Source organism: Microtus pennsylvanicus, chromosome 3 (assembly GCF_037038515.1).
Source record: "Microtus pennsylvanicus isolate mMicPen1 chromosome 3, mMicPen1.hap1, whole genome shotgun sequence".
NCBI lineage: Eukaryota > Metazoa > Chordata > Mammalia > Rodentia > Cricetidae > Microtus > Microtus pennsylvanicus.
This window is the reverse complement of record NC_134581.1, coordinates 16,021,605-16,038,657: the sequence shown is the minus strand read 5'-3', so window position 1 is coordinate 16,038,657 and position 17,053 is coordinate 16,021,605. Positions and strand designations below refer to the sequence as shown.

Sequence of the window (17,053 nt, the reverse complement as noted above, 5' to 3'; positions counted from 1 at the left end):
TATTAAACTAGCCTTAGGTAAAGAGAACCTTGAGAGTGTAAAATAGGAGCAAGGGGTCCTAGCCAAGAGTACTGCGAATAAAAAACGCAGAGACATGACTAAAGGATTTAGCACAAAGTAGTCTTGATCCTCCCTCTCCCTCCTCTCCACAAGGGCTTAACAGGCCACATGGGGGCGAGTGAGGATGTACACTGCTCACTATGGAGGGAAGGAAGCTGGTCCAGTTTCCAGGCCTTAGTCTGTGTGCAAATGAACTGTGTTCTGCTTCTTCTCGACTGTGCAAAGCAAGGCTAGGAGGGGGGGGGTCTACCTTCCAAAACATCCTGAATCCATCTCACGTCACACTATCGTATTAGCCTCCTTGACGTTCCTCAGATTTGGCAGGTTTGTTCCCCACACCAAGGCTTTGGACTGGTTCTTCCATCCTGGAATGTTCTGCCACCAGATATCCTGTGACTGGTTCCTTCTTATCTTTCAGCTCAAGTGTCAGCCCTTCAGTGAGTTCTGCACACATTCTTGCCCACAACATCCAGTACTGTTTGTTTTTCCATCAGAGAGCTTAGCCCTGCCATTAATAGTTGGAGAATGCACTGCGCATGTCAGCACCCGCGGAGGCTCACTGGAGCCAGCTGGATCATCTAATACCACTTTGGATCTTTACTACAGCAAAATTTTTCCCCTTCAAGACAGGGTTTCTCTGTGTAGCCCTGTCTGACCTGGAACTAGCTCTGTAGACCAGACTGGCCTCGAACTCACAGAGAACTGCCTGCCTCTGCCTCCAGAGTGCTGGGATTAAAGGTAAGTGCCACCACCACCCTGCAGAATGGCAATTTAAGATGAGAAAAATTTAGGCCTTTGGACTGCTAGGACGACACCCGTGGCTCCCAGCAAGGTCAAGTACTACCTGTTATCTGCTGGGGCCAATCCAACATCAGCTGATAAAGTGTTTATTGCATTACTTTAGTACAGTTGGCCTGCCTCACCTGGATCCCAACAGCCTAATCTGTTCATAGCTTTCTGCTCCTCACTGCCCAGGAAAAAATGCTTCCCCCAGGGCAGGTACTCAAGACAGTTCTCTGGCCCTGGTCTACTATGGAACCCCACTTCTCTGTCCCCTCTCTGCAGGCTAGAACCTGAATTAAGCCTGGACTACTCTTCTGAGGCTACATTCGCGGGTTATCTTGTTAACAACTTAGCTGGCTGGGCTACCCTTTGGCCAGGGCCTATGTATTATGAGTTAGGTGTCTCTCTATTGGCCCAAGGACCTCAGTGTGCCCCAGCCACAACGCTTATGTCTTTCTGGCGTTTGCCCCCTCTTCTGAGTGTCAAATCCAGCCTGTTCCCCGGTGTGGGGACAGCCCAGTCACCAGTGTGCTGCACTACGTGGCCCACGCTCAGCACGCAGCTCAGAGGCATGCATCCGCCTGTTGCGACCCTTCCGACGTGACTCTGCTGCCACAGAGTGGGGTCCAGGCTGCGGGCGGGGCCCAGGCTGCGGGCGGGGCCCAGGCTGCGGGCGGCACATTCGCAGGGAGTTCGCCCCTCCACCGCCGCCCGGCTCCACCAGCTGCAAGAAGTCTCGGTACCAGAGTTTAGGGCCTGGGGGTGCAGGGGCTGCTGCCTCCTCAGCCCGTGCCAGTCTTTCGGCCTGCACCGCACTTAGCACGTGTAGCACCAGGCGACACAGTGGCCGTGAAAAACCTTGTTCGACCGCGACGCACAGATACACGCCGGAGTCCTGGCGCCGCAGCCTCCGCAGCAGCAGCCCCCGGGCTGTCCGCTCAAGTCGCTCCTCGGCCAGCACCTGTGTGTGGGGGCAGGCACAGAAGCAAAGGGTCATTTGGGACCAAAGCTGGATGGGAATCATAGATGGTGGCCCATACTCACTTAAGGCTAGGTGAGCAGGGATAGTAAGCCTTAGGATGGGTGAGAGGGGTCACCTGAATGCTGGTTGAGGGAGACAGGAAACCTCAGTGGGCTGAGGTAGTGGGTGGGTCAGGAGTCTAGTTGGACACAGTGGGGACATCACTGGGCTGTGGAGTTCAACTAAGGACTGAACAGGTAAGGAATCTGACTGCAGGGCCTCATTGAACTGGACTCCTGTGAGGTACAAGTCACAGGTCTCGTTGGGCAGGGCATGGCTTCTCTTAGATGGGCCTGGTTAGGAAGGGAGGCACACCTGGGTGTGAGCCACCTCCCCTGCACGATGGAAGGTCCACTCCACTTGCGCCTGTAGCGAGCGGGGCTCACACTCCAGAAAGGCACTGCCGTTCTCCACGCCTAAGACCTTCCGCTCCAACAGCGCTGGGTGGGAGGAGTCTTGAGACAGGAGGGTAAAATTCAGACAAGGTAGGGCTGGGTGTGGCAATTTCAAGGCCTGAGGGTAGGAGCTGTTGAGGTACTCACCCCCAGAGCACAGGGTGCTAGGGTCACCATTCCTTATGTCTTGCCTCCGGAACCGCCTGAGGGAGATATTAAAACCTGTGACCCCTTCTCAGCTGGTGGCGAAGCAGTTAGTGACCCCACCCCACCCCCGCCTCTCCCCCCCACAGTGGCTCAATCCAGACTTCATGCCAGCCCACCTCTTGGCAGTAGGCTGGAAGCGTGTGCAGGCTGATCCATCCCAAGCACAGTAAGGGTCACGGGCCAGGCAGCATTCTGCGCAGGCGCGGCCTAGGGTAGTGCAGCGATGCAATGCAATCTGGGCCACCGCACTCGGCGATGCTACGTAGAGCTGGTGCTAGAGGGCACAAGAACTCCAGTCTGATTGAGGGTAGCCCTTACCTGGCTCCCTTCCGTCAGGCAGCCTTCTACCCACTTGACGGATGCGAACACTGAGGTCGCATTGTCTAGCAAAGCACAAGCTATTCCTGAACTCTGGGCTGTGAAGACTAAGGAGAAGCGAGACAATTGGGGTGCTGGCTGGTGGTGCTCCTCAGAGTTCAGTTACTCACCCTTTTAGAGGAGATTTGCATGCTGGTGATGGTGGCAGAGTCCTGAAAGGGAGGCAGGACATGGGATCAGCATTTAATGAGTTGGGGTGATGTATCCTAGAGTGACTGGGGATGAAGCCTCACCTCGAACACCTGCAGCTCTTCCAGGAGAAGTCCCTCGGAGTTAGGTCGGCTGCCCTTGGGGACTGAGATCACTTTCAGCACTGTGCCCACATCTGTGGAAATGAGAAGAGGAGGGGACTTGCTTTTCCCTGACAAGCAGGTGCAGTGCCCACCTGAGTGCTGTGGGTATTATTTTAACTGGGCAAAGGTGTGTTACATTGTTTAATTATGTAAAGATGTGTTTGCTGTTGCACCTTGCCAGCCTAAAGCACCTGATAAAAAGCTGAATGGGGGGGCTGGAGAGATGGCTCAGAGGTTAAGAGCACTGGCTGCTCTTCCAGAGGTCCTGAGTTTAATTCCCAGCAACCACATGGTGGCTCACAACCACCTGTAATGAAATCTGGAGCTCTCCCATGGTGTGGGGACATACATGGAGGCAAAATGTTGTATACATAATAAATAAATAAGTCTTTAAAGACAATAAAAAACAAAAAGCTAAATGGCCAGTAGCTAGGAGAATAGGCAGGACAGGCAGGCAGAGAGAATCAACAGATGAACGAGAAAATGAGGAGAGAGGGGGGGAGATGTCAGCCAACAGACACAGAGTAGGACACACAGAAAGGTGAAAAGCCCCGAGGCAAAATACAGATTGAGAGAAACAGGTTAATTTAAGAGCTAGCCAAAAACAAATCTAAGCTAGGCTGAGCATTCAAAACTCTAGCAAGTCCCTACAAGTCCCTGTGTCATGATTTGGGAGCTGGTGGTGGCGACCTAAAAGAAAAAAGCCTGGTATATCCATGCACACGTGCATGAGTGTGTGTGTGTGTGTGTGTGTGTCTGCATGCACGTGCACACACACTGTCTCCACCTTCATCGTGGTTAGGGCATGAAAAAGTGAAAATTGTAAGTTAGAATAGCTAGGGCCGCCTTTAGAAAGTGGGGCCATAGCCCAGACAGAGATGTAGAAATTAGACTAATTGGCACAACTTCTACCTTCAAGCCAAGGACCCTGGACGGGGCTCTATGGGGGAGGGGGCTATTGTGATGAGACCCTGACCTGTACCAATGAAGAGAACATCGTAGTGTCCATCGGCAGCTGCTACGCGGTCTGCAGCGATCTGGGTGAAGGTGTACCCAGCTCCCACTTGGAGGAAGAGAGGGCGCCCCCCCACGGGCAGGACTGGGTTGTACATGAGAGGGTGGTTCCGAGCAAACTGGATAACATCATCTGGGAAGTCCTTGGTGGAACTGAAGGTGCCAAAGGTCTTGCTGGGGCACTAGGGAAGGCAAGGCACGTCAAGCAGAGATACACACTTAGGATTTTGTGGTCAGGCCCTTCATTCAGAGCCTCCGGGAACAGGAAAGGTGAAAAGGGACAAGAAAGAGCCTTTCCCCGTGAACCTGGTCTCACTCTGCAGTTCTGTCGTATGGGGGTGACATTTCTCCACCCATACCAGAAGGAAGAAATCGGACCCCCGACAAAACCCCCAGGCCAAAGTCAAGTTCTCTACCCTTGAGACTTCGAAGCTGATTGTTGCTGCAAGCAGTCCCTAGCAACGCACCATGCCAGGTCGTGGGTAGGGGACACGACCCTGGTAGGACACCCACTGGTGTGTAGGCCCCTCCTTGTGAGCAAAGGGTCCCAAGAAGGCTCGGCGCACGTCATTCATGCTATACACGCACACAGCGGAGCCCTGGAAGACGACACTACGAGCGATGAAGAGAACGAAATGAGCGCCCGCAAGCCAAACTGACTGCCCAAGGGAACTCCCACTTCCGGCCCCTCACCTGGAGGTGGAGAAGACGGCGTAGAGAAGTGGTGTCTGGCGGTCCCGGGAGGTCAAAAGAAACACGTCCTCTGTAAGAAAAGGGAAGGTTGGCAGGGCAGTACACACCACCCCCAGGCTCCTGGATTCTGCACCCTCGGCTCCTCCCCTGATGCCATCCCTCATTTAAGACACTCACGAAGTTGGTCAAAATGGGTGTCACCCTCAACTCCAGGTACTGAGCACACAAGCCTCGCCTTCAGAAATGTGGTCCATTTGTTGACCAAGCTGCGCTGGCCACCCAGGTCATTCTGTTCACAGGATCGGAAGGGATGAGCACAAGACCATTGTAGGCAAAGGGTCGGGGCAAAGGTAGCCAGGGAGCGAAGGGCCCAGTGTCTCTTTACCCTGCAGATCTGGCCAACGCGGGACACAGTCATTCGTCCCATTGCGGGTGCTGCTTCCACCGCAGACTCACGGAAGAAGAAATAGATTTTATCATCGTCAGGGTTCTCGCTCTCCGGGATCCAAAAGACCTTGACAAACTTGGGTTCTAGACCAAACAGGAGGCATGGTATCAGCGGGTCCTAGTCCTGGCCCCATCAGCAGACTCCTGCAACTCCAAGACCTACCCCTATGATCAGCAGCTGCAAGGCAAGAAGCAGCCACGAGGCGGCAGTAGAGACCATAGCTACAAGCACAAGCGGGCTGTCCCTCTCCCCTTTACAGGGCTTCTGATCATGTCACACTTTCTTACATGTGCCAGGAAAAGACGGAGATGGGGTATCTGTTTTTCACCTTCATTCATAAACTCTTCCTCCCTACCAGATCAAATACTCCCCCTTCCTCCTTCCGTTCCTCCTACTGTCCCATAGTAAAGGACTCCTATCGATACTAGTTCCCTGAGTTTGTTTCTCTGCTGGCCCCAGGGCCTTTGTGCTAGTCATTCCCCTTATCTGGAATGCTCTTCCAATTCCGTTAGCTGGTTTTCTTGTGTTCTGGAAGCTGTTAATAACTCGTACCTATTCCCAGCAAACTACTTCCTCTCCTCAACCCAAACTCCTTTCCCTTTACTTTCCAGGGGCGTCATGGTCACCGGAATTTATGTCATTATGTGCTTGTTCTGAGACTCATGGGCTCAAAGGTGCTTGCCCGGCTCTGTGATCCTGGCACAGGGCCTGATTATGTACACACTTGGAGAGTCTTCGCCCATCGCTCTCTTACTGTTTTGTTGTGTGCCGCCTTCCCTGTGGAGGATGGCAGTTTCCTCCCAGGGGCTCCCACTAAGCTTCTCACCGTTGAGCCAGCGGGAATCATGGGGTTCTGTTCGGAGACTCGGATTCTGGCCCAGGCTGCGAAAGATGGTAAAGTCCCTGCCCATGAGGTCCGCTGCCACCCCGGAGTACAGTTCTTCCCCTGCAGACAGGGCAAGGGGGTGTTCAGCCAGCTGCAAACTATTGAAGTAAAAGTTGCCTAGGGAGTTCTGGGGGTGCTCAGGGAGTCAAGGCTATAGGGTATCTGAGGGAGTGCCCTTGGGACATATGAAGTTCTAGGATTTCCAAGGGGGTCTAGAGTTGCACTGGGTGCCAGCCTTTGGACTCACCCACCAGCACGGAGGCAGCGCGGTGCCTCGGGTCATAAGGGCTCTTTCCCTTGCCATCCTCGAGTTTTTTCAGGTCCAGTCTGAGCATGGGTTCCTGGGAGATGGGGGTGGGACTGTTAATACCAGGTCCTTCGCAATGACCCCCGCTTCCCTGCTGTCAAGTCCTGGTTTTACCTCCAGCCGGTGGCCCACTTCCACAAAGGCACAGGTTGGGTGGAAGGCCCCGGTGCCACAGGCCAGCAGGTGTGTGTGGTTATAGGTGTGCAGCAGCTTTACAAAGTTCATGCACTCCGTCTGGTAGGCAGGTGGGAGAGGGGTGGGGCAGGAGGAGGCAATCAGGCTTTCCCCAGGGAGACAGCCCTCAGGGGTTACAGTTCAGCCCAGGGAAGCACTAACAGGGACTTCAGGGACCACAGGGACCTCAGGGACCCAGTGCCCTGCTATCTGACAAGTCCTGCCTGTCTTCACAGGGTGGCGACATAAGGAAGTATACATATGCACAGCCCCCCCACCCCATGACTCAGATGCCCCCAAGAAGAACAACCCTGACTCACCACCTCCAGACCTCACCAGCCTTGACCTCCCTGCCCTTACCCTAGCCATAACAGGCTAGCCTCTCTCTCAACCCTGGGGTGAGGGCCTCCCCATCCCCCACCCTCCTCCGCATGCTCCCCGTTGAGTAGCCCACACTCACACCAATGTCCTTCCCTGCCCAGTTGCACTCTTCGCGCCATTCCACAGGGGCCGGCCAGGCCAGCTATAGGGCGGGAACACAGGTTAGGGACCTGGGATATTCTTTATTTGGGGGATTTCTCCATCCAGTTGCCCACCCCTTTGGCTTTCTCTAGAGTCTAGGGTCTAGACAGTCTGGAGTAGGGTTCTAAGGCTTTGCCCTGGGGTAGCACTTAAGTTGGGTAAGATGAGGGGTCCCGGGCACCTTCTTGGCTCGCTTGCTGATGTTATCGAGGCTGAGGGAAGCCACGTGGTTCTCAGCACCCACAAACAGGCGCCCGCGCTCCTCATCCACCAGTAAGGCTTCATAACAGCAGGTGCGCTCCAGTCTGAAGGTTCGGACACCATGCTGGGCCTGTAACTCTGCAGGGATAGATACACCGAGTACTTGTCTGCCTGTCATGACAGGAACATCCTCAAGGCCCTGCCTGGTTGTCTATCTACAGACCAAGGTTATTTGTGTGACCCAAAACACACACATAGACACTTACATGCATGTTAGCTTATGTATATGAAGACTGGCCCACCCAGGTACAGAGTCACAGGGTAAGTGGTGCAGCGCCCGGTAAGGAGAGAGAAGATTTAGGAAAACATGTACAGACAAGCGGATTGCCATGCTGGGAGGCCAGGCTCATAGACCCAGGGTCTAGGAGAGGCAGAGCGGGTAGGAAGAAGGGAAAGGCAGAATTCCATCCCTAACAAGTCAGGCTTCCCAGTCCCCCTGTTACCAGCTTGGATTCAGCAGTTGGCCACCAAATGCCACTGCTCAGAGCCCACCCTCTGTGCAAGTGGTAAAATAAGGAGGGGCTCTGCTGGCCCCAGAACCTTGACTTCCCTTCAAAGAGGCATGGCTTGCCTTGGGATGGGGAATGAAACAGAGACAAGGACTGTTGCTATGGAGACAGTAGGGGTTCTCCTTGGGAAAGCATGAGGAGAATGTAGGCAGAGAGGTTTGGGCCTGAGGCTAGAACAGGGTTAACTGGAGATGGCCTAAGAATGCCCCCAACCCAGCAAGTGTCCAGTGATGGGCATGCATATGCTGGTACCAGCAAGTCTTTCCACACTGGGCCCTTTTCCTGTTCACCTCAAGCCGGCCCTCAATCTGCCAGGTGCACCTACCTTGAAAGGAGAGCCGAAGGCGTGGAAGGTTAGGGGCAGCGTCCCCCAGCCCTGCTGCCCAGAGAAGGGCCAGGCCTGGGATCATGGCGGCGGCCTCGGCCCGCCCCATGCCGGCAGCTCAGGGCGCTCAGGGTTCAGCAGGCGTGTGTGGAGGAGCCTTCAGCTGCCCTGGACTCTGCCCCAGGATCTGGAAAAGAGTCGGCAGCAAGGCAGAGAGGGTAAGGGTGGGAGGGCATGGGGGAGTCCCAAGGGATCAGATTACAGCCCCTAGGGAAAGAGGCTGGGGGCTCGCATACCATTTCCTCTCCGCCAAGGGTGCCCCGCCTGGCCACAATCAGAGACACACCCACACCGGGCACACCCTCAGGGTCACCCTGCATTGGTAGGCACCTGCCCCACCACGTCACCCTCCTCAGTAACCTCCCCTCCTCTACACACACTCACAAACATTAATTCACAAACACTACGCACCCACTACATGCCAGCCTGGGGCAGGGACGAGGATACTGCCGGCACAGACAAGGTCCCCAGGCAGTAAAGGGCAAAGGGCCAACAAGAAGTCAGACCTTGTGGTTATTTCAGAGGGCACCAAGTGCAATGAGCAAAACAGCTGATGAAGGGAGAATGGCAGGAGGGGCTGAGGCCTCTGGAGGTGGCTGTGCACCCACTGATGGGGAGGGAGATGCAGAGGGACTTGGGGACTGGAGCAAGGCTGTGGCTGCCGACGGATATGAACAAGTTTCCGAGGGTCCCTTTGTGAACATGCGTACATGAGCAGTGTGAACGCATGCATATGTATAAATGTCTATGAGCAAACACATGCCACACCTGTACAGACACGTCAGGTGCACAAATGTGCATACACACATGCGGCACTGTGTGTGAATCTATTCCACGTGTACCAGCATAAAATATGCCTGTTTGGAACATGAGTCACATCTGTGCATGGGCTGATGTGTGGACATGCATAGTGGACATGCAAGGGAATACAAAAGCAGGGTCAATCACTCCTTTTGACTCTAACATACAAGTGGGACCTGTTCTTCCCAGGACCCCCACCCAGACCCATTCAGCAGCCCCCTTCCCCCCCCCCCACTATTGTTTCCTCTCTGCAGCCTGAGGGGGGAACCCGAGAGAGGAGCAAGGTGACCCCTCTGGCTCACTTTATGCTCCAGGTAGAACAATTATTTGTCCTCCAAGTCCCTTCCAATTCCAGGTCTTAGTTTTCCTGTCTTTGAGCCTCCCCACTGAACCAGACATCTTGCCTGTCACTCTCAGGTGAAGCTAGGTTCTGGCTGCTATGGCCACCCTCCTTTACTGGAGCAGGCAGGACAGGTTGGGCCCAGGGGCCAAGGTCACAGACCTCTCCTCCCTCTAGTCTCTACCCCCCTCACCAGCTTCTAGACCCCTCCCAGGCCAGTACCCCTGTCTCTCTCCTTTGATTTGCTGACACTTGCCTCTGCCTCTTCTCAGGGTCAGGAAGTCTGTGAAGCTGACGTGGGCTGCCTTTCCGCACTCCTCCAAGAACTCTGCAAAGGGGTCTCCCACCTTAACCCCTCTTTCCTGGAGAAGGGGAGCAGGCTAGGGCCCACAGGGCACCCTCTGACGGCTCCTTTAAGCAGAAGCCCCCGCCCCCACCAGGCCAGCCACCTCCCAGAATACCATAAAGTTTGCAGGGCTACAGGGTGGATCGGGTGACCGGCACAGGCAGCTGGGACTGGTTGGAGATGGTGGCCCCTCACGAATGGAATGGGACCAAGGTTCAGGCAGGTAGAGGTGGCCCTCTCCTGCTGGATCCCAAGGTGAAGGGTGCCCCAGATAGTAGTCCCAGAAACCTGGCAATCAGCTAAGACAAAGCAGGTAGAACCGGCAGAGACCCTCACTGACAGACAGTTCTTGGGCAGCCGGCAGAAGGAACGGTAGACCAGGCAGTCCAGTCCTCACCTGTCCCTCCACAGCCAAGGGATGTCTGGACACTCGGCAGCAACCTCAGATTCCGGGAGCTGGCTGTAATAGGTGGGTCAGAGGTCAGGGAAGGCACTCTCCTCCCCTCTCCTGGGCCCCAGCCCCAGTGGCTTCCTTACCAATTGGACCTCTTAAAACTTCAGCTGTCTGGCCCTCAGTGGTGATGACAGCCAGGCAGGAAAAAGAGATTGGGGGGGGGGGGGAGATGCAGTAAATCTCACTTCTGCCGAGTGTGAGTGTGTGGGTTCATCCTGAGAGCCCAGCTAGGCTGGAGCTAGGGGCAGACTGCTGGGAGGTGGAGGACTATGGACTCCAGCCTCTCTTCCAAGCTGGGAAGACTGCCCTGCCCATCAAGGCCAGAGCTGGGCACCTGAGGGAGGTTTCTGTAGAATTATTTTTGTTTGTTTGAAGGCAGAGTCTCATGTAGCCTGGGCTGGCTTCCAGTTTGCTAGGTAGTCAAGGATGGCCTTCAGCTCCTGCTCCTCCTACCTCTGCTGGGCCAGGGGTAAGGCAGACAGTTTGGGACAGACTCCTCCCTACTCTTGACTTTGGTGTCCAGGTGGGGAGGTACCTGGGATCTTGTTCTGTAGCTGCTCTGGAAAGCACTCCCTGTTTGTACTCTTAGGGACACTTTCAAGGTCTCCCCAAGGCTGACAGCAGGATCTCAGTGTCAGAGACCTCCAGCTTCGGCTGTCTGTCACAGGAGCCGGACACTTCAACTGTACAGTTTTGTTACAAACTGCCCGGGTGTCAGCCAGTCAGAGATAAGGGGACACAGACAGAGATAAGGGGAGACTTATCTTCCCGGGAGTCTGCTCTGAGGCCTTGCCTCAGGACCCAGTGTTCCCGGCCTGCCTGTCTAGCGGCAGCCAGCGGGAGAAACTAGAGGGGTTCAGGAGGGCGCCTGGAGGAACTCAAGGCTTCTAGGATGAGGCCTTGCCCTGCTCCTGGGCTGGCTGCCTCTCCCCATGGACCAGGGCAGCTTCCTCTGGCCTCATGCAAGCAAACAACATTCTTTGGCTGTTTACAATTTTCCACCAAGCAGCCAAGATCAGCAAGTGCCTTTGAGGCCCCTACCCACCCCTGCTGTGTCCCCAGTCTGCCCAGACTGCCTCCAGTTCAAGGGAATGAGCTGTCTCTGGCTCACTCAGGGCAGGTGGCTCGTTCCTGCAGAAGAGGAAGGGATGGATGGGTTCTTCCCACGACCCCGGGGTTCATCATGCCAGGTTGGTGGTGGGTGGTCCCTTAGAGGCAGCACTTCAGGTGTTGGTATCCAGGTGTCACAATCAGACTCCTCAAGACTCTGGAATAAGGCCATCCTGGCCTGGGTCTGAAACCCAGAGAGGCAGTTGGGGTCCTGCTTACACCCCTGCCCTGGGACATCCACGAGCACAGGTCTGCCTGGGTTCTTCCTGTGGGTTGCCCACAGACTGCACAGCCTGGCATGGCCGTGGCTTTTCCTTTGGGAAATAACCGGATTCGTCTCCACCCCCCACCCCCCCCCCCCCCGCCATTGAACCTACTCCTTTGCACCCCGCTTGGGCTGCCCGCGGTACGGCTGCTACAGCACACCTTCTGATGACAGCTGCGCGCGCACGCACGCACGCACGTGCCAGTGCCCTGGGCTCCTGGGATCCCAGGCTCCTCACTCACACCTGCTTTTGCAATCAAAGCTGGCGGCTCCAAGTTACCGGCCACGTAGGCACCATATCACGTGACTGTGAGGACTGAGGTTTGGTACCAGGAGGTGGTAAGGCACAGCCATGAAGAGCCTCCTGAAGCCTAGCTTCCTGACAGAACAACACTTACCCTCAGTCTGTGAAAAAGGCAAGGGACTGACAGGACATTCCCCACCCATAAACCCCAAGTCTGGTCTCCATGTCCAGGAGAGCCCTAGCCCACCTTTTGGGAAGATAAGTTCCTCCCTTCCTTGCCTGTTGCCCTTCCCTTCAGTGGGCCACGTCAGAGCTGAGGTGGAGGAGCGGCAGGAGGGGCCACCAAGAGCTTTGGACCTAGCGGGAGGTGATGGTGCACGCCTTTAATCCCGGCAGTCAGGAGGCACGGACAGGTGGATCTCTGTGTGTTCGGGGCCAGCCTCTTCACGAGAGCTAGTTCAAGGTCAGGCTCCAAAACTACAGAGAAATTCTGTCTCAAAAAAAAAAAAAAAGAGCTTTGGGCCTTTAGCTGTGGCCCTCCCCCTGCTGGCTCCACCCCTGCCTTCCCTCCCTCCCTCGTGCACATTCCTCACAGGCTGAGGTCAACCCCTCTGGGATGGGGAGTCCCCCCCCCAACCAGCCACATCACAGTTCCACACTAACTCCTGTTTTCTTCATTGCTCCGCAGAGTGGAGGGGGGGGGGGGCAGGGGAGAAGGGGCGGGGCCTCTCCAGCCTTTGGGGGAGGGGCTACACCAGGAAAGCTGCAAAAGTAGACCGTAGGACACTGTGCTTATCACCAGACATTTACATACATTACATTTACATACATGCACATTCCCTAAACTGGACATAGAGAGCCGCCCTGGAAGCCCTGATTTGGGGTGCGTTCTCTCTCTCTCTCTCTCTCTCTCTCTCTCTCTCTCTCTCTCTCGCTCGCTCTCGCTCTCTCTCTCGCTCTCTCCATAAGACAGGGTGTCTCTGTGAAGGCCTGGTTGTCCTGGAACTCAATTTGTAGACCAGGCTGACCTCAAACTCAGAGATCTGCCACCTGCCTGTGCCTCCCAAGTGCTGGATTAGAGGTGTGGGCCACCACCTGCCAACCCTTCAGTAGTGCAGAAAGAGACAGGGCTAAATTCAGACTCTGCAGCTCTTCAGCTGAGTGTCCCCGAGGTGGAGCTTAGAGAGAGAGCTTATAGCCCACTCTCCCCATCTTATATATAGCCCATTCCCTTCAATGTCACCACTGGGCCAGGCAGGCTGGGTGCATGGTAGAAGAACAGCTAGTGTGTGTTGTTGCCAGTGCAGGTCTGAGCCTCTTATGAGGACCCTGAGGGAAATCCTTCTCTGCCCTTCTCCTTCATGGCTACCATCCCAGCCTCAGGCTCAGCTCATCTCCCACCCCTCTCTCCCTGCGCAGCCTCTCTCTCCACTCTCAAACCACTTTGCCCAGGGTGCCATCAGAGCCTCCCTCCTTCCCTTGGGGATTCAGAAGAATTCTCAAAAGTCCCCAACCCACCCCTAGCAGTACCCAAGACCACCCCTCCTAGGAATTTTATCATAGATATTGCTGAAGAGGCTGGGCAGTGGTAGTGTATGCCTTTAATCCCAGCACTCGGGAGGCAGAGACAGGCAGATCTCTGTGAGTTCGAGGCCTAACCTGGTCTACAAGAGCTAGTTCCAGGATGAGCACCAAAGCTACAGAGAAACCCTGTCTTGAAAAAAAAAAAGATATTGCTGAAGATAGGGTAAGACTCACCCTACCTGCCTCCTGCCTCTGACAGGATCCCTGGGGTCAACCTTCATCTGCATCTCGACTTGGTTTGCAGGAGCTTGGAGCTTGTAGAGACAGCAACTCCTGGCCTGGAGTCCACAGCACATCCCTAGCTGAGCCTTGCCATTCTTCTTGTGCTCCAGTGGCCCCATTGCTGGAATGCATAGTGTTTTTGTTGCCAAAATGTTACCTGGGCTGTGCCTGAGCCCTTTAGAGTCACCTGCTGGATCCTCCTTCACAGTTCATTAGCCACCTCAGTTCTTATTCTTCCTCTGTGGAAGATTCCTGTTGCACCATTTCAAACTTCAGGGCCAGGCCCTAGATTCTCTGCTGTGGGGGCAGCAGAAGCGGGCCATCATCATTGGGAACCCTCCAATCTGGAGATGCCCAGCAGAGAGAGATGCAGGAGAGAGCATGCCTGTAGGAAACCTCTCTGCTTTCCTGGGCCTCCCGGGTCATCATGAGTCTCAGGGATTAATGCAGACGATACATGTCAGGTCCCCCTTTTACTTTGCTCCAGGCCTCCCAAAACTGACTTTCCCCAACCCTAATGAAATCAGAAGGTAGAGATGGGAGATGATGCCCAACTATGATTTTTCTCCGAACCAAGATTACCTGCAAGATTGTATCTCCATTAAGATTAAGGAATTAGCACAGAGGTGGTGGGTGGCATTCGCCTTTAATCCCAGCACTCAGGAGACAGAGGCAGGAGGATCTCTGAGTTCGAGACCAGCCTGGTCTACAGAGCAAGTTTCAGGACAGCCAGGTCTACACAGAGAAACCCTGTCTCCAAAAAAAAGGGGGAGCAGGGTTTTGTTGGAGGCTACTTGTTTGTTTTTGGCTGTCCAGACTCCAAATAACCACTTAGAAACTATATTATTTAAATTACTGTTTGGCCAATCAAGTTTATTGTTAGCTAGCTTTTATATCTTTGGTAACCCATTTTTATTAATTTGTGCATTGTCATGTGGCTCTGGCTTACCAGGTAAAGTTTTGTCTGGCATCCAGCATCTGTCTCTGGCTTTTCCCTGACTCTACCTACTCTCTCTCTCTCTCTCTCTCTCTCTCTCTCTCTCTCTCTCTCTCTCTCTCTTATATCTTAGCCTGGCTATATTCTGTTAAGCCATTGGCCAAAAGCAGCTTCTTTATTCATTAACCAATAAAAGCAACACATAGACAGAAGGATTCCCATACCAAAGGGGGACTGGAGAGATAGCTCAGTGGTTAAGAACACTGTCTGCTCTTCCAGAGGACCCAGGTTCAATTCCCAGCACCCACACAGCAGCTCACAACTGTCTGTGATCCAGCTCAAGGTGATTTGGCACCCTCACACAGACATAAATGCAGGCAAAACACCAATGCACACAAAATGAAAATAAATTATAAAAAATGTGAGAAGACAAGACAAGAAGAGAGAAGGAACCATGGCCTTCACCTCTGTCTTCCTTGAACCCTGACACCTAGCACTGTGTGACCAAGGCTGAATGGCAGGCAGGCAGGCACTTGCTGTAACACAGCTGTACACATGCCCCAACTGGCTGGAGGCCATCGCCCTGAGCACATAATGGGGGTTGCCTTTTATTCCAATTGCAATGGAGTTGGGGAGATGCAGACCCACACGGCAGTGATGAAAGCCCTAAGATCCGGTTGGTGTCTGGGGATGGGCTTACACACACAGTAGCCAAGAGACACTGCAGTCTTTTTTCTTTCTTATTTTTATTTTTATTTATTTTTTATTGATATTTATTGAGCTCTACATTTTTCTCTGCTCCCCTCCATGCCTCTCCTCCCCTCCCCTCTTCAATCCTCCCCCAAGGTTCCCATGCTCCCAATTTACTCAGGAGATCTTGTCTTTTTTTTTTTATCAGAGAGATCTTGTCTTTTTATACTTTCTACTTCCCATGTAGATTAGATCTATGTAAGTCTCTCTAGTGTCTGCATTGTTGTCTAAGTTCTCTGTGATTGTGGTTTGTAGGCGCTTTCTTTGCTTTATGTTTAAAAACCACCTTTGAGTGAGTACATGTGATAATCGTCTTTCTGTGTCTGTTGTGTCTGGGTTACCTCACTCAAAATAATGTTTTCTAGCTCCATCCATTTTCCTGCAAAATTCAAGCTGTCATTTTTTTCTGCTGTGTAGTACTCCATTGTGTAAATGTACCACATTTTTCTTATCCATTATTTGATCAAGGGGCATTTAGGTTATTTCCAGGTTCTGGCTATGACAAACAAAGCTGCTATGAACATAGTTGAGCACATGTCCTTGTGGCACGATTGAGTATCCTTTGGATATATACCCAAAAGTGGTATTATTGGGTCTTGAGGAAGGTTGTTTCTTAATTTTCTGAGAAATTGCCACACTGACATCCAAAGGGGTTGTACCAGCTTGCATTCCCGCCAGCAATGCAGGAGTGTTCCCTGAGACACTGTAGTCTTATTGTCGTCCCTTTCTGTCTCCCAAGGCCACTGAGAACCTGGCTGGCCATGCCATTGAAGTCAGGGCTGTTCTGCTTTTGCCTGAAGCTAGCCTGGTGATCTTGGTCTAAGGATGTGTATGTAATGATTTTTTTAAAAGATTTATTTATTTATTATGTATACAGCATTCTGTCTGCATGGATGTCTGCAGGTCAGAAGAGGGCACCAGATCTCAGTACAGATGGTTGTGAGCCACCATGTGGTTGCTGGGAATTGAACTCAGGACCTTTGGAAGAGCAGGCAATGCTCTTAACCTCTGAGCCATCTCTCCAGCCCCTGTAATGATTTTTGAGGGACATCAGAAGTTAAGGCTCTGGGGCTGTTGAGATGGCTCAGCAGGTAAAGGCAATTGCCACCAAACCTGATACTCTGAGTTCAATGCCCAAAAACATACATCATGAAAGGAGAGAACTGAATCCCACAAGCTGTCCTCTGACCTCCACAAGCATGCTATGGCACACATGTGGGGGGATTTACATTAAATGTTAATATAAAAAAGTCTTGGGACAGGGTTGGGGATCTAGCTCAAGTGGTAGAGCACTCCCCTGGCTAGGCCTGCTTTGAAACATGGTAAGAGATTCCATCAGGACTAGGCAGTTCTTGCAGTCACAGAAGTCCTGGCTGCAATCCCAGGAAGGGCCCCTTTCCCATTCTGCACAGGACATCTGTCTCCACCTGCCTGCTGGGCCTGCCTCTTCCCCACAAAGTGTCCCATAAGCTCCCTTCTCTGGGCCTCTGACTCTTAGGGGTTGTTCCTTCCTTCCTCCTCTCTTCCCAGCTGTTCCGCTGCCCTACAAATAGGTTAAAAATACCGAGGCCACCACCAACCACATCCAGCAACTATTTCAAGTGAGCCAGGCTCTTTTGGAAGCAAACCAGCCACGTGGCAGTCTTCAAAGTCTGGGGACTGCC

General features: G+C 53.5%; 1 protein-coding gene across 5 annotated transcripts; it reads right to left on the bottom strand.

Annotated features, from left to right (window-relative positions):
* Positions 1-99: 99 nt before the first annotated feature.
* Sema3b (semaphorin 3B) lies at positions 100-12,307 on the bottom strand. Of its 5 annotated transcripts, none has more exons than XM_075964691.1 (20): positions 12,144-12,307; positions 10,221-10,283; positions 9,734-9,839; positions 8,277-8,463; positions 7,363-7,520; positions 7,120-7,182; positions 6,600-6,719; positions 6,426-6,519; positions 6,119-6,238; positions 5,230-5,375; positions 5,022-5,133; positions 4,845-4,914; positions 4,619-4,763; positions 4,114-4,333; positions 3,078-3,169; positions 2,955-2,996; positions 2,583-2,740; positions 2,407-2,462; positions 2,180-2,319; positions 100-1,804 (listed from the first exon to the last, which is right to left on the bottom strand). In XM_075964691.1, exons 4-20 carry the CDS (start codon positions 8,383-8,385, stop codon positions 1,364-1,366), a joined length of 2,286 nt encoding a protein of 761 aa, XP_075820806.1. In that variant the 5' UTR covers positions 8,386-8,463; positions 9,734-9,839; positions 10,221-10,283; positions 12,144-12,307; the 3' UTR covers positions 100-1,363. The 5 variants fall into 5 exon arrangements, with proteins under 5 accessions (XP_075820806.1, XP_075820808.1, XP_075820809.1 ...); XM_075964693.1 differs by having other exon boundaries at positions 9,734-9,805; XM_075964694.1 differs by lacking the exons at positions 9,734-9,839; positions 12,144-12,307 and having other exon boundaries at positions 10,221-10,265.
* Between the last annotated feature and the right edge of the window lie 4,746 nt (positions 12,308-17,053).